The sequence below is a fragment of the Pipistrellus hanaki genome, assembly GCF_964339955.1.
Source record: "Pipistrellus hanaki genome assembly, chromosome: 14".
NCBI lineage: Eukaryota > Metazoa > Chordata > Mammalia > Chiroptera > Vespertilionidae > Pipistrellus > Pipistrellus hanaki.
In genome coordinates this window covers 13,191,744-13,210,074 of record NC_140516.1, presented here as the reverse complement: position 1 = coordinate 13,210,074, position 18,331 = coordinate 13,191,744, and the positions used below count along the sequence as shown (strand labels likewise).

The window sequence follows — 18,331 nt, the reverse complement described above, 5'->3', positions numbered from 1 at the left end:
CTGATGGCAAAAGGCTCCTTGGAGTCGTTGCCCTGTTGCCTCTGAATCAGCTCTGTTCCGAGCGAGGCAGACACTTGATACACAGTGGTAATAAGATGGGATTGGCGGTCTGGGAAGGTTTCTTGTCCAACCCTGTTTGTTCAGCACCACGCAGGATGAATACTGGTAAGTGCATCTGCTGTGTCTTTATGAGGTAATGTGCATAACAGGGTACTGGAGTCGGGGGTGAGAAGAGGGGAGCTGGGGAGGGGGAGGCAGTGGAGGAGGAGAGCCAGGGGGGCAGCTGTTAGAAAGGCCCCTGAGCGAGAGGCTGATTGCTGTGATTATATCGCCATGCTCTTTTTTTTTGGGGGGGGGGGACATCTGAATCCGGCCAATTTTAGTCCAATTTCCATTGTGCCGGGATTCGTCTTCATCATACTAAGTGTCCCAGGAAAGGGGGAGCTGTTGGCAGAGTCCCTGCAGCCCCCAAAGCTGATCTGACCAGAAAAACAGCCACAAATGTGGCATTTGTGTGTGTGTGAGGAGCTTGCCTTTAAAGTTGCGGAAGCAATCATCGGATCAATGACTCAGGGCCGCGAGCAGCTGGGCGATTTCCGTTTGCCACAGCGTTTCTGTTCCCTTTAACTTCCAGGTGTCCTACATCGGCCAGGACTGCAGAGAGATTCCAGAGCACCTCGGCAGGGACTGCGGACATTTCGCCAAGAGGCTTGATCTGAGCTTTAACCTTCTGAGGTATGTAACTTCCACAAGATGCAAACCAGGCCTGGGGGACCCAGTACCCCAGTGCCCATGGCAGGTAAGTGACCCGTTCTGGCTCGGCACAGGGTGCAGGGACCTGAGACGCACGGACTCGCACCCAGAGGTTTGACTCTACTTGGAATGATTCTTTGGGCCGCCCGCCTTGTGACACTGAGGAAGCAGTGAGCATGGGCATTGTCCTTAGGAGTTCTTAGGAGAGTTTCGCTTTGCTCTCTCCCTTTCTCACTGGTACTGACGCAGGCAGACAAGATAGAATACTGTTGGGGGAGGAATGCGGTGGGGCCAGCACGTGTTTGGCGGGTGTTTAGGAGTGCTCTTCTGGACATTCCCCAAGTCACAGGTAGGGTTGTATGTGCGTGTTTTCTTTCTTTGCCTTTTTTATGAATTGGAACCTTAAATACTTGTGATGATGATTTCTCCCAGATGGTATTTCAAAGTAACTCAAATGCAGTTGGCAGGGGGTGGGCGGGAGGGAACACGTGAACCACTGCTCCAGTCCTGGCAAAAGGCAAGTGTGACCTTCTGGATTATTCTGATGGAGAATAGCTAGCTAATTTCTCCCTGAAGAGTTTTGAATTGCGGCTGGTCTGGGGGCAGGAAGGAGGAGTTACTTGGAAAGCAGGTATCAGGGGGACCCATGAGCAGGAGTGGACATTTCACCAAGGGAGGTGCTTTTTCCTAGGCAGCTGGTCCCACGGAGGGGGTTCCCCTAGGTGCCTGTCCTCCTGAGAACAATGTTATCCTCGAATGGAACCAACTGTCTCATGGTGGAAGGATTGACGAGGACCCCAAACCCCACCCCAGGGCTCAGGCACTGTCCTCCTTCCATGCCTTGGAGTTCCTCTCTCAGCTTCTGAGTCAGGACACTTGGGAATTAAGAATTTGAGAGAAAATGGACAAAACTCAGGGCATAAAGGCACCAGTGGGTAGAGGTGTGCCAGCAGGGCTGCTTTGGAAGGCCATCAGGGGCACGTGACCATGAGATGCCTCATTCCGGGAAGGGGCGTCCAGAGGGTTATGTAAGGAATGGGTACTGTGTGCATTCTCTCCTCGACTCCCAAAGGGTTTGCATGCTTCTGGGGAGATGTGGAAACTGAGAAGTTGCAAAGTAACGCATAGTGATGAGAGGTTGCTAGACAAATGCTGACTCTGAAGAGATGAAGGATGTTGTTTGATTCCAGTGCCCAAGGAAAGGATGGGGCACACAGCCTGGTGGGACCAGCCTTAGACACGTGCTCCCCTCAAACAGCTCCCCAGCATGCACTGAGGAAAAGGGCCCTTTTGCTGGGGCATCGGAAGGAAGAACTGTGACCGGCCTCTAGGGGCTCAGGCTGTGGCTGCCTTGCTCTTGAGAGCCCGGATGTGGGTTTGAGGAGGCTGGGCCCCATGAGGAGGGAGTGTGTCAGCGGGAACAGGTCATGGGGCTGGGCTGGCAGGTCTGAGGAAACAGAGGCGGCTTTGTCACTCTCGGGGGCCCTCTTCGTTTGGCGGAGAAGGGGCTGGACCCTGGGAGGGGTGGTTGTGTGTGTGTGTGTTGAGTGGGGTTGGTGGTGAGAAGGGGCTCTTGGCCTGGAGGGGCTGTAAGGATTAATCAGAGGAAACGATGGGTCCTGAAGGCAGGGACATTTCGTGAGAGGAAGGCCAGTAAAATAGGTTCAGAAGGAGAGAAGTTATGATACTTATTTTTAGAGAAGTTTCCATAGTGTGGAGTTTGAGGATCTTATCACATGTGGTCAGGAGCCTATTCTTGTCGGCGTTGTGGTCAGTGTGTGAACTGCACCCTGGCTTCTGGCTGGATCAGGGCAGAGATGAGCAAAGGAACAGCGAGGTCTAAGGTTCGGGAAGGGTTCACACTGAGACTTGGTTAAGCTGGAGGGAGTTGCAGACAGAATGGACCATAACGGATAACAGCAATCCTGACTTGACATGAGTAGGATTGAGATTGGACCCTCTTTGACCGTCTTACTTACCTAAGAGCAGGGCGAGGGGTGGCAGCACTCTCTCTCTTGGGTGTGAGAGGAAGATGTGAGTGTATGCAGGCACTGGTGTCTCTTTGCCTTTTCAGCTACATAGAAATTAAAGATGTTTTAGATGCTTAGCTAATTCTTTAAAAAAAAAAAAAGTGAAAGGGGAGAGAATACAGAGAAGAGAAGAGAAAGCTGACCATAAACTTACCTTCTAAGTAAGTAGGCAGGTAATAGAGGATCCAAGCTCACCAGGCTGCGGGGATCATCATGTCTGAGGGAAATATTGTGAATTCCCATCCCACACGCTGTGAGTGTTTCTCCCTAACCATACTGTTTCCGCGGGACTTGGGAGAGCTTATCTCCTGGCCAGTTTGCCCTGCACCCCGACTCCCCTCAGTCCCTGCTCTACCCATCTCTGTTCTGTTGTCTGCTGTTCTCCCTCTTGGCAGCTTGTCCGGCCCCCACTCAGGACACTCCCTTCATTTCTCCAAAGCCCAACAATACAGTATTACTATGTATTATAGACTGTTACTGGCAGTGGACGGTGTCCTGGTGAAGGGGGAAGTGGCAGTGGGATCGCACAGCAGCAGACACGTTTGGGATGGCGCTATTCCTGCAAATCCCTGGCTGTGCCTCGCATTAAGTCAGGCTCTCTGCATGTGCCCAGGTGCCCCTCTCCCCCGGCCCCTTCTCTCCTCTCCATGTCACTTCCCTCTTCCCAGAGCTATACACACAACATGCTTCTTCACTGTGTTACATACAGGAACATCACCCCTTGCCCCCTTTTAAAACTTCTCTGCAGGTTTCCTTTTCACACCCAGAGAGGCCCGCCAGGGCACTGCCTTAGACAGAGCACTGTCCCCAGTACACAATTTACTCTCCCGTAGACTGTAAAATCAGCGGCAGTCCATTTGTATTTTAGGGCATAATTTGTTTTCAGCCAAGGAGTTCTATTTATTCTTTTTTTTGAATAGTATATATGCACATGGCACAGCTTCAAATGGTGAGGAGAAAGTCTCCCTTGCACTTATGTCCTTTAGCCTCCCAGTTCTCCTCTGCACAACTCGCTCTTTTTGTCATCTCCCAGAGATGTTCCGTGCCTACGCCAACATGTGAGTTTCTTCTTGTGTGGCCTCATTTGTATTACTCTTGCCAAGATGTTAGTTAAACGGGAAGCACCAAGCTTCAATTAACCTCTCACATTAGGAACATCCTCCTCTATCGTCTTACCATTAATTCATAGCCATATGCCATCGTCATCATTAATCTCGCGTATGAAGTGATGGTTCTGCTGATTCCCCTATAGCCTCCTGCATGTGCTGGAGGGAAGGGTGGTTATGGGTGTACTATTATAGTAGCCCTGCACATGAATTGGTGCGCCAGTAGCTCACCAGTAGCTCCCTGGGGCCTCCAGTAGCTCTCCACCCGCTGCCCCACCCTCCTGTAGCTTCCCCTCCCCCTCCCCTCGGCCCCTGTCCCCTCATAGCTTGCTGCCCTGCCCCCTCTTGTAGCTCTCCTCCGCCCCCTTGTAGTTCGCTGCTCCACCCTCCTGCTGATCCTTGATCTGGTCGTTAAGAGGTCAGTCGTTATGCCTCACGGTGTAACGACCATTTGTATATTACATCTTTATTATATAGGATAAGCTCTGACCTTCTAAGTCACTGAATATTTTTTCATTTGCATTACACTTCAGCCTTCTCTCTACATTCATTATTATGAGTCCCCCTCTCCTCCTTTGGGTTTGTCCGGTATGAAACTGGTTACGCCTCCATGTGGAAGGTCATGGACATTCAGGCTGTGCTGTTTCTCTGACTCTGTCCTGGGGAGTGAAAGTCCCTGGAATTTTGTGTGCCCTGTCAGGTTGGAAGTTGGAAAGGGAAGCAAGACAATAGGTCCAAATATAATTTCTAGCTCCTTTAAAAGACTCAAAACATTCATCTCTTCCACCTTTCCTTCCAGATCTCATTCTTCCTGGACATGATTCCTGGGGGCAGGGTCCTGCCATCCACCCCGGAATGGGGATAGAAGGGTCAGGGAGCTAACCCGCTGACAAAAGTGGTGTTGCCCCCTGAACTTGAATGCATTAATGATCATGAGTCCATTGTCTACAGGTGCATGAAATTGTACTTTAGATTTTATTTTTTGAGTACTTTTTCTTTTAGCAAGAACAATGATCAATTTAGAAATCTTGGAAAACTCAGGAAGGTATGAAAAAACCCCTCTCAAACCACTGATAATCTCACAAATTAAGCTAGAGGAAATCCCCATTGGTACCACTTGTCTTTATTAATGCCAATTATCTTAAAAATGATGCTCTTGCTTACACTGTGTTGGAAGTATTTTCCATCTCAATGAATTCTCCAGTATAAGTTTTAATGTTTTCTTATTTTTTTCAGTGTTGGGTATTTACTAGTTGATTGTTCCCAGATTATTTTTTTTTTATTGTTATAAACATCTCTGAGTATCAGTGTAATACTGATTGATGAATATGTCTCTGGTTAGTTGCTTGGGACATCTTCCTGGAGACAGAATTGTCAGAGGGCTTTGCTGCAGAGGTCAGATTGTCCTTAAGAGAGGTCATGACAATTCCCGCTACTGAGAGTATTTGAATATCCATTATTCCAAGTTCTTCTTGGAGCTTGTTTTTGAGGTTTTCACATTTTACTTTGCTGATCAATAAAGAGATCCCTAGTGTTAGCCGGGGCTGGTCCCTTAATCTGCTCTGGCAGAGAGACCTCGTTAATGCATTGTTCCAGCTTCAGTTTTCCTTCTCCCCACGACTGGGAAAGGGCCGGGATCTCCCTGAGTGGTTTACCTGGGCTGCCTGGTGCGCTTGCTGAACACAAAGGGCAGAGCGGGACTCCCAAGGAAACCATGATACACATGCCTGTGTCAATCTGGCAACAAAACGGAGAGGGCCTCATTGATCTATGGCAACAGGAAGCTTACATTTGCAAATTTAAATTATCTGCAGTCACATCTTATTTAGCATCACTCTGATAAATACACTGAATGGGAGAATTGCTTTGAAGAAGATTTCTTAGGTGAGATCTTACTTGCATGCAGCTTCCTTGGCTTGGCCAGGATGGAAGTGGAGGACTGGGGAGTTTGGGCACCTCCGGTAAAGAGATGGTGGCTTTGTCGTCTTCGCCAGGCCGTGAGGCAGACATGTGGTAGCTTCTAGGATATACGCACCAACATTTCCATTTCTGTTACGAACGGCTACATAACACTTGGTCTGCTAACTTGCTGTTCAGATGGGAAAATGGGCAGCGGAATGGAAAGGAACCAAGGCGTTGGGGTTATACCACTCTGGCTTGAAACTCTGCTGACATCACTCACCAGTGATCTAACTGGCCTTAAGCTAATTGCAGAAACGTTGAGTGTAAGTGTGTGTCAAGATTGCCTGCTGTATCATAGCTCTTCAGTGAGCATAGCTCCAAGTATAGCTTAAACATGGTGCTGGTGAGGCTAAAATCCCAGGCTTGACTGTCCACAGGGACCATTTCTCTTGTAGTCATATTGGGGTTCCTCACAAACATTCCAAATTTCCTCACCTTCAGTACATGGTATGTTTCCACATCCCTGCACCCTTTGGTGTGACCAATATGAAAAAACTTAAAGAGTTGGTGTAAATTTGCCTCTTTCTCTTCTGTTATGATCATCAGTTTTGGGTTCTGACATAAATGAGAAGAACCCCTTGCTGATTTATGTTGGAGATAGACTGTAAATGAAAAATCTGTCTTTAGACTTTAGCATATTTGTTAATGCAGCATAACCTAGAACATACTAACTGATATAAAAACTGTAGGTCTCAAATGTCTGACATTCTACTGGCTAAACCCGCTCGTATCATACATACTTTTCATCCCTGCCAGCTAGGAGCATACCTTTGTTTGTTACACTGGGAATGGGTGAGAGAAAAATTCTCTAACCAGACTCAGGATAACAGCTTAAAGGCATGCTCTGTTGGCAATGGTTCTGCATCAACTTATTTCTTTGCAGTCAGGGGCCTTATTTTCAAAACACAAATGCAGAGGTCTTATGTGTGGAGCATGCTGATATTGGAGTTGGGCTGGCAACAGAACTCATGTCAGTAAGCATAGAGGAAGAGATGATGGTAGAAAAGATGGGCTTTAGAAAGATAAACTGTTTTAATGAAATTTCAAAATAGTTCTAAGGCATGGATAAGTTCTAAGGAGGCAAGGGTCTATGTGTTTCGGGAAGTTCGCTGTAAGCCGGGCGATGCTGTGGAAAGCATCTTTTTTTTTTTTTTTTTTTTTGTTCTAAGAATAACACTGGCAATTCTAGTGTCTCCAGCTACTAACAGAATATACAACAAAAAGGAGATGTGGAAAATGAGGTGGCAGGTAATACTTAATGTCTCAGTAGCAACCTTTCGGGAGGTGACTTCCATGACTGGAACGACCAAAAACAGTTTGAGGGAGAGAAAGAGAGATCACGAAGGGAGCAGGCTGATAATGGCTGCCTCCCTCCTCCCAAAGTGTCCTGCTTTCTGGAATTTCCTCCTTTTGGCCCGAGAAATGGGGTATTGCGGCACTGGTTAAGACTGAGCTGGTGGTTGCTGAAACCGGTTTGACTCAGTGGATAGAGCATCAGCCTGTGGACTCTAAGGTCCCGGGTCCGATTCCGGTCAAGGGCATGTACCTTGGTTGCTGGCACATCCCCAGTGTTATCAGGGTGGCTGTTGGCAGCACTGGTGACTTGTGGGGAGGAGGGAGCACCTGGTCAGCTTAAACCTTTCAGACTTTCTATTTACTGTCCCTTCAGGTCCTCAGGCATGAAGTTTAGTCACAATGATACGGACTGGGGGTCCTACTAACATTGAGTGGGCAAGGCCAGGGATGCTAAATGTCCTGCAAGACACAGGACAACCTTGGATAAAAAATAACTTTCCCCTCCCCGTGCCAGCTGCACCGTGCTGAGGAAGTCCTCTGAGCTCTGTCCAGGGCCCGGCAGCTTGCTGACCCCGCCTCGAGAGGGGAACCCCGAGATGGATGACTGCGTGCGTGAGTTTGAGTCTGGAGGGAGAAGAAGAGGTGGGGGTGTGTGTGTGTGTCCTTGTACGTGGGCCCATCATCTGAAAAGCCTTTCTCCCCTCGTCCCCTTGGGGACGGCAGGGTTGGTGATGTCAGCTGTCCCTGCCCCTTTAGGATGAAAGGGAAGCGATTATGCTTTTTGCTGGTGTCTGTGTTTAATTGCAGGATGTAATAACTACAAATTCTCCCGGGCCGAGACTTCTCTTAATAAAAGGTTTCTTCTCTCCCAGCTGCTTTCCTTTCCCCTTTGTACTCCCCCCACCCCCCCTCTACTGCCGCAGCACAAGGTCACTCAGGGTTTTAAACGAGGGCGAGACGCACACATGTGTTCGTGTTTCGTTTAGGGTTTATATTAAAAAAAGACACCTCCTTCTCCAGACCCATCATTACGGAGATCAGCCACGTGCCCCCCACCTTTGCACCCCCTCCCCTCAGCTCCTCTCTGAGTTTATACAGAACCCCACTTTTCAGTCTCCTGGGTGTCTGCTTTTTCTCTGGTTCTGAAGAAATAAGAGATGGTAGAGCAGGGAAGACCAACAAAAGAGATTTTTTTTTTCTTAAAAAAATTCCGAACCTTTCTTGAGATAAAGCAAGACTTATTAAAAACTATCGGAGGGAAGGGCAGGAGAAGGGGGCGCACCCCCCCCCCCCCATGGGCGCATTTTCTGCAGCTGGAGGAATGTTTTTAAAGAGAATGCGCCATTGTTAAAACTTTTTTTTTTCTTTCCCCCCTTGATGGATTTATTTTTAAGGTAGAGAAATATTTTCCCCGTAATTGGGTAACTCTTAATAGTAGCGATTGCATATTTATCAGCGCGAGGGGCTGTTATTAATGTAACTGTCAGGCCCCAACACATTTCTGCATTAAATCCATTTAGTATGTGCATTATTCGGGCTGGAATGTCACCGGGACATCAAAGCCCCATAGGCATGGGGAGCTCGGTGCCCTGCTGCGGCTGCCGAGCAGGCCCTTGATCAATAAATGTAACATGTTAATGCCGAGCAAATAGAATAAAAGATTTCTTTGACAAGACATGAAAAATCACCTTGTGGCAGCTGGCATGTGATGCCGTTTCTGGGGAGACACTCGCAAAGTTGATCTGACAAGTAAAGAGGAGAGATGATGGTTGTAAGGTGCTTTTGTTTCAAACTTCTTTCTTGACCTGTCAGGTTTTTGAAGGCGCCTCAATGGCTCTTTTTTTTTTTTTGTCATGTGAAAATTGTAGTCTTAGGTAGTTATGAAGCAGTTATCTCTTCTCGAATTGTGAATGCCGCCGTTTAATTGATTCACTTAGCATTTGGAACTGTCACGCATTAATAATTGCGAAATCCTGTAGATCCCCGCGCTGGCGTGTCATACTTAAATGTGTAGTTATCAGAAAATTAATATCCTTAATGAACCGGTGCTTTCAGACTAACATTGCATGAAATCTCTCTCTGCCCTTTCATCTGCCGGAGCCGCCATCCGCCGGTTCGCCGAGAGAATCACCTCTCGACAGTTTGCTTTCTTGATGCCCGACAAATGCCAGCTTTGCTGTGGGTACATCGCGTGCTCAATGACAATAAATATAGTAATTATACTGGAGTTAGTAATTAACATAATTGTAGTCAATTACGACAAATACAGCACGGAGCTAAATAAATGAGAGGGGAGAAATTAGCAAGCTAATTGATTTATCTTTGCGTGGCTCTCTGCTGTGGCTGGCAGGGCTGTGTTCCTTGGGGTGGGGGCAGCGGAGGGGGAAAAATCCCCACCAGGATTGTTTACAAATAACTGATTTTGTTTTGAAGTCGCTTTGTCTTTTGACTTGCTAGGCATCACCTCCCAACTCGGCTTACAAGGAGGAAGAAAAGGAAAGAGAAAATTTAAATGCCAAGGGAACATTTTGTTAATTTAGCTACATCAAACAATGCGGCAGCGAGGGAGAGGAGTTAGCTTTTGCTAAGGGGTGGGGAGGTATAATTTTTTTCTTCGGAGCTGTTGCTCTGGTAAAAGAAAAGTGTGTGTGTGTGTGTGTGTGTGTGTGTGTGTGTGTGTGTGTGTGTTCTAAGTCTCCATCAGAGGGGTGGTGCTTTGCTGAACAGTACATTTTGGGGGTTATATGTGTGTGCGAATTTGCTCAGTTCTGTGCCCAGTCCTGTGCCGCTGGCTTGGCGTAAGGGCATTTTTTACTCGGTTCAGCCCCGTTTGGCCTTGTTATGCCTTTGCCCGGGACCCAAGGAGGAGATGGAGAAGGAGCAGCAGTGCTGTGGGAGAGGGTGGGAGGGGCTCCAGGGAGGACGCCGCCCACGGTCCCTTCTTTGCCAGACCTCAGGGCTACCGTGTCCTGGGCTGTCACACTCCCGAGGCTGCCGGGAAAGTTTTTGGTGGGGTCCTGTGCCTGTTTATTTTGAGCTGGTTTGTTCTGTGCTGCCTGGACCCCTGGTAAATGATGTTTATTGTGCATCTCTGTTCTTTGTTCACCCCTTTCCATGTGGCTGCTGCTCATACCACCGAGGGAGAACTGTGTGTGTGTGTGTGTGTGTGTGTGTGTGTGTGTGTTTGGAGGCTTGGGATCCACCTCAGTCCTTTTTTTTCCTCTCACACAACTTTGAGAAACAGGATTTTTTCTTTGTCCATTGACATAGGCTAGGGCTAGTAGACAGAGCGCTATTTTTTTGGGGGGAGTGTGGGCGGGTTGGAGTGCTTAACATGTCACTCACCCAAGGTTGAAATTCAGTGCTTTTAAGACATGACTGTTCAAAAAGCATCCAGTTTAGTAAACTGAAAATTTGTTCCAAAGCCTTTCCTTTAGCTCTGCTTCCTGAAGAGTCTGCTATGCATGGTGTCTCTCGTCTGACACGGAGGGAGTTAGAGGCAGCAATGTTTTGCTTCTCCATAGACGGTACACGCGTGACCTGGTGTAGAATACCGTTTTCCAGCTGCACCAAAATGCTGCCTTGGACACGCTTGGACACCGTGTGGTGTGGTCATTCTTCGTGTGCACTTCATTTGGAAATCAATTTCTGATATGAAATATTTATATACAAGAAACCACTTAAATAATTTAGTGTTTGCAGGCATAATGGGTTTCTGACGAAGTCTCAGGTTATTTCAGTAAGTGTGTGGAACTTGTGGGGAGAGAAGACTTTTGCCACTGGCAGGGGAGAGTCCCACCTGGAGCCGCAGCCTGATTCGTCTGACGTGGATCAGAGAAAAATTGGGTGATGCATACACTGAGCTTTGTTTAGCGCAGAGATACCTTCTGGCTCAGGTGCACCTCCAGAGAAGGCGTTTTCCTGTGAGCCGGTGAGAGGCAGCAAGTGGGGAGACAGAGAGAATGCGAGAAGACAAACCCTTTGCCTTTGACCGTTGTCAGAATGTGGCATCTGCAGCAGCTTTGTCTCTGACTGCAGTCTCTGCTCAGCTGCTGGTTTTATACTCTGCCTTTCCTCCTGAATGGCACCCAGATGTGAGTGCAGAGGAACGTAAGATGCTGGCAAAAGAAGCCTCTCTTCATTTTTATTATTTTAAAATTAAACTTCCTTAATTGGAGCTCGCTTTGTTCTGTCCCCCAGCTGCTGAAGAAATACCAGCGTGGGGGATAATTCAGACATGCTCTTTTCCAAATAAAATGCCGTTTTTGCAAAGGCATCATTTCCCCAGGACTCTCTGCTGTTTTCCCCGAGGCACACGCTCCTCTAGACGTTTGTGTGAGTTTTGAGATGATTTGTTCCCCAGAAATTCTAATGATTTGTGTACCAAGGTGTGTGCTTGTGGGTTTGGTGGAGCAAAAGGAGGGAGTTCAGAGCTTTTGCGCTTTTCATTCTGAGAAGTTGGATGAGTGGCCACTTGCCCACATGGGTGTTAGTCGTTGAGGAGGGTGCGTTGGGATTGCCCGATGGGGCGTTAATTTTATTTCAGAGACTTACTTTCCAGAATGGATTCCCTGTCCCTTCTAGATGTATCGTTGTGGGAGCTTGATTCCTCAGGATCCGCACTTCCGAAGGGCGGTGGGTGATCGGGGCCTTGAGGGTGAGCGCGGAGGGCAGACTGCCTTCATCTGCGCTGGTGGTTGAACTGTGGCTCTGACCTGGTTGGGTCCTGTGAGCTCTTCCCAGATGGCCTGGGAGGGACTAACATCACTGAATGCCAACCATTCTTCCACGTGTCATTGGAAACAGCAAGCCAGTACCCCGAATTCTATTCTTGGAGGCTGGGCTCTGGAAACGAAAATCAGCCTGACGTAGGATATGGGAAGACGGAGCCTGGCCAAGATTCCTAAGGGTCATTGCGTGTGGGGTCATGCCCCTGAGGAGCACTGCGTTTGTTCCGGAAGAAGGATTGTTGGGGTAAATTTCACCATACAGTTCAGTTTTTCTTATCTTCTTCCTTTTTAGCTGTGGGTTGAAGTCAGGCCTGGGGTGACTTACATTCTGGTTTGTAAGCTGCCGTGTACAACTGGATCCCTCCATGGTTGCAGCTCTGGGCTGGCTGGTCTTCAAGGTGTTTGGTAGGCATGACCATCGATTATCATCCAGCTACGTGGAGGAGGGGACTGCTCAGGGTAGCATGGTTCCCCCAAGACGTCCGCCAGGGCTGAGGACTTGGGTGGTTGTTCTTTGCTAATATGCAAATATTCAGTGCGTGCTGGATTCCCCAGCACCTGAAGTTTGTGGGTTGATGCTTCCCCTTGCCAAAGCTCACACGCTCAATGCGGAGGATGAGGCGAATGCAGGCAAAGTTACTGGAGAACAGCGCGGGGCCATCGTCAGCCTGTGCCAGTGGGCGGTGAGGGCGCTGAGAACTTTGTGGTTTCCGCCTCTCGGGGGGCATAGGCACTTCCTCCGCTGCTGGGAGCTTATTCTCTTTGAGTTCCTGAGCGGCTTCAGGAGCTGCATGTGGACAGGAAGGGTCCCAGTCAGGCAGAGCAGGCAACTTGACCCAGGAGGGCGCTTGGGTTGTCTCCAACAAGTCTCCCAAGACACTGCAGGCCAGCACAGTTAGGTTATGTGCCAAGAAGCTCTCAGGAGGGAGGATGTTTTATATGAAAAGATTGGGGCTTGGACTGCACGCAGAAGGGAGAGCAGTTTGCTACACCAGGTCAAGATTTCAGGGCAGGGGAAATAGCTTGCACAAATCAGGCTTTGGAACCAGGCCTGTGCTGAGTGGAGATGGTCTGTGTACCCTCTGGGGTTTGTGGGAGTCCAGGAAGAGAGAAATTAGAGAGTAGGGTAAGGTCCTCCCCACACATGCAGACATAAAGCCCTGTGCTGTGCAGAACGGGGTGGTACTGGGACATTGAGGTGAGTGTGAAGGAAAGCTGGCCAGGCGGGAGTCTTTTGGGAGGCCATTCAAGTAAGGATTTGGAAGAGGTATGTCTTTCCCCACATGCCTGGAGTGACAGGCATGTGGGGAAAGACAAGCCACCTCCAGTTGGTGGAGGGCAGCTGTTCCTAGGCTGAGCAGGGTCTGAGTGTCAGCCCTGACACATATATGTGGCAATTACGCTGTTAGAGGGTCATAGTTAATGCAGTTCTACCATGACTCCTGCCACTAGCATGCTGTGCCACTCCGCACCCAGCAAGACCTGGCCCTGGGCTCTTTCAGATGGGGCGGAACCAAAACTTGCAATCTCATCTTTCATTACTTCAGTTTATTACCATTCTTGCAGGCCACAGTGTTTCTGCAAGGCTGGCACTTAGGGTTGCATTCTCCCGCCAGGAGATTTTGCATGTTATGAGGTCTCTGAATGCCTTGTGGCCTTTGCAATAGGCCCCTATTGGAATGGAAGCTTTTCCAGGAAGGGAGACTAGCTCTTTCTGGAGTGCCCAGGGCATTGGTAGGTGCCCCGCTAATCTTGGAATGTCTCACTTGCTAAAATGGATGTTTAATGACATGATAATGGCTTATGTTGAAAGAGGTAGCAGTAATAGTAACTACAATTTATTCATCATCTTTCCCTGATTACCTTCTAAAGTCCTATGACAAGCTAGGTATTCTTCAGTTTAAAGACAGGAAATGAAAGCTTGATGAGGTTAGTACTTAGAAGGGCACACAACTGGTCAGTGAAGAGCCATGGTCTATGTGCAGTTTTGTCCAGTCACAAAGCCTACACATGTGCTTAGCTCCTATACCATCTTTTTAAAAAAATATTTTTATTGATTTCAGAGAGTAAGGGAGGGGGATAGAGAAATAGAAACACCAGTGATTTGAGAGAATCATTGGTTGGTTGCCTCCTGCACGCCCCACTCTTGGGGATCGAGCCTGCAACTTGGGTATGTGCTCTGACCTGGAATTGAACCATGACCTCCTGGTTCATAGGTGGACACTCAGCCATTGAGTCATACTGGCAAGGCTTCTATACTGTATTGTATTCCTTTGCATTTCCCCCAATTCTAATTAATTGTCCTCAAGACTTTTATCTGGTAGACTTAGTGTGGATTGGTACTAAGTGGTAGAGAAGAGGAAAATTTTGTCTTCTAGGCCTGTGAAAAGAGGACTCCCCACTTTCAAGACTGTTGCTGTTTTTCTTTCTTCCCAAATTTATATTTGGCCTCAGAATTTTTCAGGGGAGATAAAAACTGGAGGCAGTGAGTATTTATATCAAACATTAGCATTTTAGAAGTCTGTAGAAAATTAGGTTGGGTTAACTTTTATTGTCCTGTTCCTTTAAGATAAACAACAAGAAAAATATAGGAAGCTTTCTCATAAGGGGGCTCTGGAGGTTGGGTCTTTGCTAGTTTTTTTTTGACTCTCCTGAAGTGTTTGAGTCCTATTGCTGCTGCAGTTCATTTGGACAAACCTTTAAAAGGCATAAGTCTGTTTTCTCATTAGTGACAGGCAAAGAATATTGTCCACTCTTTCCCTCAGGATATTTCTGGGTTGCATATGACAAAGGTTATTTGAATGTAAATCCTTTGTAAATCAGAAAACACCACATAAGTATAATGGACTAGAGCAGTGTTTTTCAACCTTTTTTGGGCAAAGGCACACTTGTTTCATGAAAAAAATCACGAGGCACACCACCATTAGAAAATGTTAAAAAATTTAACTCTGTGCCTACATTGACTATATATAAAGTAATTCTCTTGAATAGGAATCAAATAAACACAAAGAAAGTATTTTATAATTACTTTATTATGAAATATTAAGTAAACAAAATAGTGAAAAATTATAAAATTCTTGTCTTGTCTGCACCTACGGCACACCAGGCAACATCTCTGCCGCGGAACAGCGGTTGAAAAACGCTGGACTAGAGGCCTGGTGAATGAAATTTATGCACATGGGGATAGGAGAGATGGTCCCTCAGCCCAGCCTGCATCCTCTCACAATCTGGGACCGCTGGCTGCCTGCCTGATTGCCCCTAACTACTTGCCTGCCTGCCTGATCACCTCTAACCTCTCTGCCTTGGCCCCTGCCACTGCTGCTTCATCCAGAATGACATCTGGAAGGTTGTTTGGCTATCTGGTCTAATTAGTATATTATACTTTTATTATTATAGATTACTTTCCAGTTCTATTAAATTATAGTTAATATATAACATTGCATCAGTCCAAGGTATACCACATAATGACTTGATGTATGTATATATTGCAAAATGACTACCACATAAGTTAACATCATATAATGCATTATTGTCATTATGCCTTTGTAAAATTTTAAATGAGTAACTGAACTCTTGCTAGTTTGAAGTTCATTGTTGGAGACCAGGAAGTCCCAGGAGTTCTGGCTGGAGCATGATCTGGTGGGAGGCGATGGCTTCATAAGACAGAATACATGACTGTTAGTCTTCACTCCACCATAAATCATCTGTGAGAGGCTGGGCAAGTCATTTAATTGGTGTTTTCCAAACAGGGGATAATGATACTATCAGAGTAGTGACGATCAAGTGAAATATTAAATGTTAGAGAGTTGTTCCTGTAGATGGTGTACCAAAAGAGCAGCTATCCTCCAAATAGTTCAGTTCACTCTTATTTATTTTTGAGAATTATCTTTAGAATTTTGCATTCATGTGGCATTTGCTGTTTGTGATTTGTGTACAAATCAAAAGGGAGATCATAGTCCTACATTGTTTCCTTGCAAGGAAGGAACATGTGACCTTTTCTACAACCATAAGTTTCTCCAACCTGATTTTCTTGTCTTGACTGAAAATTTGCTTGTTAGGTCATTTCTGATCTACAATGAATTGAATGGTTGTATTGTAACTAACAGGGTGTTAGTTTTTTACTTTTTATTTTTTAACACGAAAGGGCTTGTTAGAGCCTTTTCCAAGAAGATAATTGTAAAAATCATATTTAGGCAGTGCACAGAGAGGTAGAATGTGGAGATTTGAAATTAATTCATTATTAAAAGAAGACTGTAATGCTAGACTATAATATTTAAGTATGTATACATTTTTATAAAATTATGTTCAGGCTGTATATACAGTCTTGTGCTCTGTTTCCCCCCCCTCTTAATGTTATATCATGTGATTTGATTTTCTAGGATAATGTGGTTGTTCAGTGATTACATCATATTTTTTTTCTACAGATATACCAAAACTGAACCATTTTTTTTTTTTTTAATCAACACATATTTACACATTGTTTCCCAGCTTTAGGTGTTAGTAAGAAATGCTGTGATGGCCGAGACTGGTTTGGTTCAATGGATAGAGCATCGGCTTGGGGACTGAAGGGTCCCGGGTTCGATTCCGGTCAGGGGCATGTACCCTGGTTGCGGGCACATCCCCGGTAGGGGGTGTGCAGGAGGCAGCTGGTCGATGACTCTCTCATCGATGTTTCTAACTCTCTATCTCTTTCCCTTCCTCTCTGTACAAATCAATAAAATATATTAAAAAAAAGAAAGAAATGGTTTAAAAAAAAATGCTGTGATGAACATCTTTGCCTGTAAATCATTGTTCTACTGTTTCTTTAATTAAGATAATTCCCCAAAGGGTGAAATTACTGATTTAAATGTCACTAAAACAATTCTCCCTTTAGTCCCAGTCTGACCTCCCCTTCCACCTCTCACAGGAGAGTCTAGGGTGTGGAGTCTCCTTCCTGTGGGAGTTGAGGAGGCGGCCGATGGGGGCTCTATGGGAAGAATTATTTGAGTGTCTTGACCTAAGCCTGTCCATGCTTCCTCACCACAGGCTGCTTGCTTGTGTGTGTTTATGCTGGCTCCAATGCAGGTAAACCCAATGTCTCCCTATACCCTGGAAGACACAGCAGGCCTGTGGGGCTGGGAAAGCTGTTCTTCACCCAGGCCTGGCCCACCTCTGAGTCCGCACACAGTCCCTGGCCCCTGCTGGGACACGGAGCTCCTGGGGTGTGCCCAGTGTCGGCTTTGGCCCAGAGGGGTGTTGGGTGGGCCCTGGAGATGGCCAGGCTTGTGAAGGAGGTAAAGAGAGAAACCCCAACCATTTTCAGCTTTTCCTTTGCAGATCCAACCTTTTAAGCCTACCTACATTTACCTGCAATGGCAGTCGTTTTGCATTTTAATGACATATCAAGTACGCTAACTTGCATTTGAAATGAAAGTGCCTTAAATGTCTCTGGCTGTCAGAATGAGATGTTAGGAGCTTGATGAAAAGCGAACAAAGAAGACAAAGTATGAAGCCTGGATACAGTGCAAAATGAAATAAAACCTTGTATGGCCTGTCAGGGGTGTCAGTTGATATTCATATCTAAAGCACATTATAGCATTACTTTGCAGCTCATAGCTTACTCATCTGTCTTTTTTAATTCATCACATTCGAGCCCACATCTTTTAAGTCTCGTGTGTCAACAATGGAAGAAATCTGTTAATTGACAAATGAGTGTCACAAATGTGAATTGGTGCCTTTACATCAGCGGCAGGTGTAGTCTCTTTTGTTTTTTGTTGGATCTATTATTGGCATAAGCCAGTGTAAGACATCTGTCTTTGTCGGAATGAGAAATGACAGGCCTTCGTGGCTGTCATTGTCTTAGTGCGTGCGCATTCTGTGAGATACTGTATAAAGATAAAATGTCAGTTAAAAGAATATGAAAAACTATCCGGAGGAAGTCCTTAAATTACTCAGAGAAGGGATCCGGGAATTGGGGCTGGAATTGAAATCCGAGGGTTTCAGTTTGTATCTATCACACCTATTTAAAAATAATATTTCCCGAGGAACAGGATGAGGTTACCAGGCATTTAGGAAAATGTTATGCTATGCTGGTATAATTAGCTTTATAAGATGGGGAGAAAAAATACCACCTTTGCAAGATATGAGTTTATTTATTATAAGGTCATCTCTCAGACAAGCGCAGAATTGTCTCAATAAAGACACTCCAGGTAGGATTCCGGGCGTTGATTTGCATGCGTTTTGAAATATTGAAATTGTTCCCTTCCAATTTCTTTTTCGGTTATATTCCTATCTGAGACTGATGAGAAGCATAATGAAATAAAAATCAGCGGTTGTGGAGTGATGAGACAATTAGTGGGGAGGAAGCTGCTCCCATCACTGAGCTCCTGGTGGGTTTGGAGATGCAGGCGAGGCTGGACAGTGTTATTCACTCCAGTGGCTGCTGGTGGGAGAGAAGGGGAGCCTCGGTGAGAGG

At 46.4% G+C, this 18,331-nt stretch overlaps 1 protein-coding gene across 1 annotated transcript in view; it reads left to right on the top strand.

Moving 5' to 3' along the window:
* Window positions 1–18,331, top strand: part of LRMDA (leucine rich melanocyte differentiation associated) — a 971,323-nt gene that overhangs the window by 8,039 nt on the left and 944,953 nt on the right. The window contains exon 2 of the mRNA XM_084904895.1: window positions 635–735. Coding sequence (XP_084761021.1) covers window positions 635–735 — 101 coding nt within the window. The remainder of the gene's footprint in view (window positions 1–634; window positions 736–18,331) is intronic.